Raw genomic sequence first — 6,947 nt, 5'->3', positions numbered from 1 at the left:
ATTATCATCATAGCTTTATGTTAATTGATTTTAAATTTAATTTTATAATGGTCAGAGAACATACTCTAGATGACTTCAATTCTACTACATTTATTGAGACTTCATTTTTTTGCTCAGTACATGATTTGTCTTGTGAATGTTACATGTCCACTTTAAAAGACTATGTATTCTCTAGGTGCTGGGTATAGTATTCCATAAAAGGCAATTAGATTAAATTGATTGATAATGTTATTAAATTATTTTATATTCTTTGTGATTTTTCAGTTTACTTATTCTATCAATTACTAAGCCATAAGTGTTATGATATCTAACTATAAATGTGGATTTGTCAGTGCTTCTCTTTTAATTCTGTCAGTGTTTTCTTCATGTAGTTTGAAACTCAGTTACTAGGTGCATATAAAAGTGCATTCTGGCCCAGTCTCTCCGCTCCTCGACCGTAGCTCTTCTTCTGGTCTTTTTGCTTAATTTGCAGTACTCAAATTAGCTGCCATGTCTTCTGAAGAAGGGAAGCTTTTTGTGGGAGGGCTCAACTTCAACACCGATGAGCAGGCTCTGGAAGACCACTTCAGCAGCTTCGGTCCTATTTCCGAGGTGGTCGTTGTCAAGGACCGGGAGGCTCAGCAACCCCAGGTTTTGGTTTCATCACCTTCACCAATCCAGAGCATGCCTCAGATGCCATGAGAGCCATGAATGGAGAGTCTCTGGATGGTCGCCAGATCCGTGTGGATCACGCGGGCAAGTCGGCCAGGGGAACTAGAGGGGGTGCCTTTGGGGCCCATGGGCATGGTCGCAGCTACTCTAGAGGTGGTGGGGACCAGGGCTATGGGAGTGGCAGATATGACAGTCGACCTGGAGGATATGGGTATGGATATGGAAGGTCCAGAGACTATGGTGGCAGAAGCCAGGGTGGTTATGACCGCTACTCAGGAGGAAATTACAGAGACAATTACGACAACTGAGATGAGGCATGTGCACCTAATGTAGATACACAAGGAATAAAACTTCTGGTCCAGGATCATCCTTCCAAATGGCTGTATTTATAAAGATTTTTGGAGCTGCACTGACACATCTGTTTTAGTACATCAACTTCTATTTTTGAACTGAGCTCCCAAGGTAGCTTGTCACAAAGACCTTTTAGAAAGCTCCATGTGTTTTCTAAAATTTTCTCCCTTTTCAATACTAATCTTGGGACATTTGTAGAGTCTGGGTATTTTCCTTTTACCAGTTTTTCAGTTTGGACTCTCAGGATTACCGATTATGGCAAAAAATGTTTGTTCAGACTGCTTTAAAAAAATAACAGACATTTGAAAGCCTGTATACAATGTTTATCATGATGAGGAAGAAATTTCCAAATAGCAAGTACAAGAAATCAAAATAATTAGAGGTGGGTTTTTTTTATTCAAGGTCACCACCCTAAGTATACAGAAATTTCTTAAAAAATATTTGTGAATGTCCTTTTTTTAGTACTGGAAGAAAAAATATTCTGTTGTGTCTCATTTAGCATTTTAGGATGTCCATGGAGCTGATTAAAAAGTTGAAACATGAAAAAAAAAAAAGCGCATTCTGTGAAACTGGACCATTTCCTTACACCACACACAAAAACAGACTCAAAATGGTTGAAAGACCTCAATGTGAGAGAGGAGTCCATCAAAACCCTAAAGGAGAACACAGGCAGCAACCTCTTCGACATCAGCCACAGCAACTTCTTCCTAGAAACATCGCCAAAGGCAAGGGAAGCAAGGGCAAAAATGAACTATTGGGACTTCATCAAGATAAAAAGCTTTTGCACAGCAAAAGAAACAGTCAACAAAACCAAAAGACAACCAACAGAATGGGAGAAGATATTTGCAAGTGACATATCAGATAAAGGGCTAGTATCCAAAATGTATAAAGAACTTCTTAAACTCAACACCCAAAGAACAAATGATCTAATCAAGAAATGGGCAGAAGACATGAACAGACATTTTTCCAAAGAAGACATCCAAATGACCAACAGACACATGAAAAAGTGCTCAACATTGCTCGGCATCAGGGAAATCCAAATCAAAACTCAATGAGATACCACCTCACACCAGTCAGAATGGCTAAAATTAACAAGTCAGGAAATGACAGATGTTGGCAGGGATGCGGAGAAAGGGGAATCCTCCTACACTGTTGGTGGGAATGCAAGCTGGTGCAACCACTCTGGAAAACAGTATGGAAGTTCTTCAAAAAGTTGAAAATAGAGCTACCATATGATCCAGCAATTGCACTACTGGGTATTTACCCCAAAGATACAAATGTAGGGATCCAAAGGGGTATGTGCACCCCAATGTTTATAGCAGCAATGTCCACAATAGCCAAACTATGGAAAGAGCCAAGATGTCCATCGACCGATGAATGGATATAGAAGAAGTGGTATATATACACAATGGAATATTATGCAGCCATCAAAAGGAATGAGATCTTGCCATTTGCAATGACGTGGATGGAATTGGAGGGTGTTATGCTGAGCGAAATAAGTCAATCAGAGAAAGACATGTATCATGATCTCACTGATATGAGGAATTCTTAATCTCAGGAAACCAACTGAGGGTTGCTGGAGTGGGGGGCGTGGCAGGGATGGGGTGGCTTGGGTGATAGAAATTGGGGAGGGTATGTGCTATGGTGAGTGCTGCGAATTGTGCAAGACTGTTGAATCACAGTTCTGTATCTCTGAAACAAACAATGCAATATATGTTAAGGAAAAAAAAAAGAAGATAGCAGGAGGAGAAGAATGAAGGGGGGGAAATCCGAGGGGGAGACGAACCATGAGAGACGATGGACTCTGAAAAACAAACTGAGGGTTCTAGAGGGGAGAGGGGGTTGGAGGATGGGTTAGCCTGGTGATGGGTATTAAAGAGGGCACGTTCTGCATGGAGCACTGGGTGTTATGCACAAACAATGAATCATGGAACACTACATCAAAAACTAATGATGTAATGTATGGTGATTAACATAACAATAAAAGTTTTTTAAAAAAGATCAAATTACTAGGTACAAATTGCTATGTGCTCCTTTTCCCCATTCTCTATGGTTTCAGCTAAGCAACCAGAAGTTTGTTCCCTCTCCTAAAATGTTCCTTATGCTCCATTCAAACTCATTTCAGCCAACTAAAATACTTAGTCAAATACTCACAGAATCACCTTTTTTAACCTATTGGGACTATTTTCCTTCTGCTCAGTTACCTAAAAGAGGTTATTCTGTCTTAACCCAGTGCCAGACACAGAGCATGAGCTAAATAAATATTTAAAAGCTAATTAATAGGTAGATTCTAAAGATGTAGAAACAAGTAATTTTCTAAATCAAGGGAATTGTATTTATGACGTTAGACAGCAGTGTGGAAATAACACATCATCTCAACACTTTGTAAGCCTTTAAATAAGCATTTTGGATTTCTTGATGCTCATTTCCACTGTCAGACCATTGGTGCATCTGTGAAAAAAAAATTGTAAAAAATATTACCTATATTTATTTTATGTTTTAGTTTAAGCAAAATTAACAATAGGAATTATTCAAAGGAGTGTAGAGCTCAATCAATAAATTAGAAGCTGCTGGAGAACACCCAACTGTCATTAAGAGCATCCTTTATAAAGAGAATTCTCCCTTCATAGCAGGGAAGGGAGACAGAAAGGGTGATAGAAAAGTCCACAAACCTGTTGTCTCTGAAAGACTGTAGAAACCATTTAGACCAGAATAGAAACACATCCCATGCTCATGGATTAGAAAAACAAATATTGTTAAAATGTCTATACTACCCAGAACAATCTGTACATTTAAGGCAATCCCTACCAAAATACCACCAGAATTTTTCACAGAGCTAGAGCAAACAATCCAAATTTGTATGGAACCACAAAAGGCCCCAAATAGCCAAAGTAATCCTGAAAAAGAAAGCAAAGCTGGAGGCATCACAATTTCAGACTTCAAGCTATATTACAAAGCTGTAGTCATCAAGACAGTATGGTACTGGCACAAAAACAGACACACAAGTCAATGGAACAGTACAGAAAACCCAGAAATGGACCCACAATTATACGGTCAAATAATCTTTGACAAAGCAGGAAAGAATATCCAATGGGAAAAAGACAAATCTCTTCAACAAATGGTGTTGAGAAAACTGGCCAGCAACATGCAGAAGAATGAAACTGGACCACTTTCTTACACCAAACACAAAAATAAATTCAAAATGAATGAAACACCTAAATGTGAGACAGGAATCCATCAAAATTCTAGAGGAGAACACAGGCAGCAACCTCTTTGACCTCAGCTGTAGCAACTTCTTACCAGATACGTCTCCAGAAGCAAGGGAAACAAAAGCAAAAATGAACTACCAGGACCCCATCAAAATAAAAACCTCCTGCATAGTAAAGGAAATGATCAACAAAACTGAAAGGCAGCCTACAGAATAGAATGGGAGAAGATATTTGCAAATGACATATCAGATACAGGGATAGTATCCAAAACCTATAAAGAACTTATCTTTAACTCAACACCCAGAAAAACAAATAATCCAGTCAAGAAATGGGCAGAAGACATGAACAGACATTTTTCCAAAGAAGACATCCAGATGGCTAATGGACACATGAAAAGATGCTCAACATCACACATCATCAGGGAAATCCAAATCAAAACCATGCTGAGATACCACCTCACACCTGTTAGAATGGCTAAAATTAACAGCTCAGGAAACAACAGATGTTGGCAAGGATTTGGAGAAAGGGGAACCCTCTTACACTGTTGGTGGGAATGCAAACTGGTGCAGCCACTCTGGAAAACAGTATGAAGGTTCCTCAAAAAGTTAAAAGTAGAACTACCCTATCGTCCAGCAATTGCACTACTAGGTATTTACCAAAAGGATACAAAAATAATGATTCAAAGGAGCACATGTGCCCTAATGATTATAGCAGCATTATCAACAACAGCCAAATTATGGAAAGGGCCCAAATGTCCATCAACTGATGACTGGATAAAGATGTCACACACACACAGGAATATTACTCAGCCATCAAAAGGAGTGAAATCTTACCTTTGCACAATGTGGATAGAGCTAGAGTGTAGTATGCTAAGCAAAAGAAGTTAGTCAGAGAAAGACAAACACCATATGATTTCACTTGTATGTGGAATTTAAGAAACAAAACAGATGAACATTGGGGAAGGAAAGGAAAAAGAGGAAAACAAACCATAAAAGACTCAAACTATAGAGAACAAATTGAGCGTTGACGGAGGGAGGTAGGTGGAGGATGGGCTAAATGGGTGATGGGTATTAAGGAGGGCACTTGTTGTGATGAGCACTGGGTGTTACACGTAAGTGATGAATCACTAAATTGTACACCTGAAACCAATTTTACCATATATGTTAACTAACTAGAATGTAAATAAAAACTTGAAAAGAAAAAAAAACAGTAATGTAGTTCTTCACACAGAAAAAATGTCTATCTGCATTTTAAGTTCTGGCCATGATAGAACAATGACATCAACAACTACAGAACTGGAAAAACTATGTAAAGCAACTGTTTTCAGGCATTAGACAACAGAAATACTTGATATAATTCTCCAGAGAAGATAAATGCAGGAGGAATGCTACACATTCACTCCGATTTTCTCCTGGGAAGTCCTCTTTCCAAAAGGAAGTGGAGGGAAGCAGAGTCCAAAAAGAAAGCAGCAATCATGCAAGGTGAAGGAAACAGAAATCAGTGTTTGGGGCTGCCAAGGTAACTGTAATGTTCTGGGAACATACCAGATAGGAGAAAGATGTTCAGAGAAGGAATATCAGAAATCAACATAGAGAGACACTAGAAAGAGTCTGGGCCAAATACTATTTTATACTATGTACAGAGCAACATTTTACAAGGACTAGAGCAGAACAGTTACAGGGTGACTGTGAGTTGAATGATTCTGGACATAACATGGTGCTGGAAAAAACTGGAGTTTCAACTATCCACAGTGGAGAAAACTTACTGAATATCTTGGAAATTCAGTTGAAAAGTCTAGAAGGATATACTTAAAGAAGGTTACCTAAGGCCATCTTAATACAACTAAATAGTCTTAAACCAAGCCTCAACAGGATCAAGCTGATCCTCTAGTAAATTAGATGCCCAGTAGTACAAAACTCAGTGGGCTTTACAGGAAGACAAGAAATCTAGATTCTCAGGAACATGACATCCATATTTCCCTGCATAATATCAAAATTACTAGATGTGTGTTGACCAAAGAAAATATAACATCTAACTATGAAAACAACAGATGAAAGACAGTCTCATAGATTACCTAAATTTTGGAATTGGTAAAGAAGGTTTTTAAAAGAGTTCTTATAAATAGATGAAGAGATAAAGATGTACATTTCAAGATAGTAAAGGGTCAATCATCAAGAAATCAGAACACTCATTTAAAAAAAAAATTTATTGTTATGTTAATCACCATACATTACATCATTAGTTTTTGATGTAGTGTTCCATGATTCATTGTTTGTGCATAACACCCAGTGCTCCATGCAGAACGTGCCCTCTTTAATACCCATCACCAGGCTAACCCATCCTCCAACCCCCTCTCCCCTCTAGAACCCTCAGTTTGTTTTTGAGTCCATCGTCTCTCATGGTTCATCTACCCCTCCGATTTCCCCCCCTTCATTCTTCTCCTCCTGCTATCTTCTTTTTTTTTTTTTCCTTAACATATATTGCATTGTTTCAGAGGTACAGAACTGTGATTCAACAGTCTTGCACAATTCGCAGCACTCACCACAGCACATACCCTCCCCAATTTCTATCACCCAAGCCACCCCATCCCTGCCACGCCCCCCACTCCAGCAACCCTCAGTTGGTTTCCTGAGATTAAGAATTCCTCATATCAGTGAGATCATGATACATGTCTTTCTCTGATTGACTTATTTCGCTCAGCATAACACCCTCCAATTCCATCCACGTCATTGCAAA

At 38.8% G+C, this 6,947-nt stretch overlaps 1 protein-coding gene across 1 annotated transcript; it reads left to right on the top strand.

The window, feature by feature from the left end:
* Window positions 1-464: 464 nt before the first annotated feature.
* On the top strand, window positions 465-1,261 carry LOC110575475 (RNA-binding protein 3-like). Its single transcript, XM_044912635.1, is given in 2 exon segments — window positions 465-625; window positions 628-1,261. Coding segments are annotated over 2 exon segments (468 nt in total). The 5' UTR covers window positions 465-489; the 3' UTR covers window positions 960-1,261.
* Window positions 1,262-6,947: the final 5,686 nt, after the last annotated feature.

This window comes from Neomonachus schauinslandi, chromosome 2 (assembly GCF_002201575.2).
Source record: "Neomonachus schauinslandi chromosome 2, ASM220157v2, whole genome shotgun sequence".
Classification (NCBI taxonomy): Eukaryota; Metazoa; Chordata; class Mammalia; order Carnivora; family Phocidae; genus Neomonachus; species Neomonachus schauinslandi.
The sequence above is the reverse complement of the archived record's forward strand: the minus strand, read 5'-3'. Positions and strand labels throughout refer to the sequence as shown.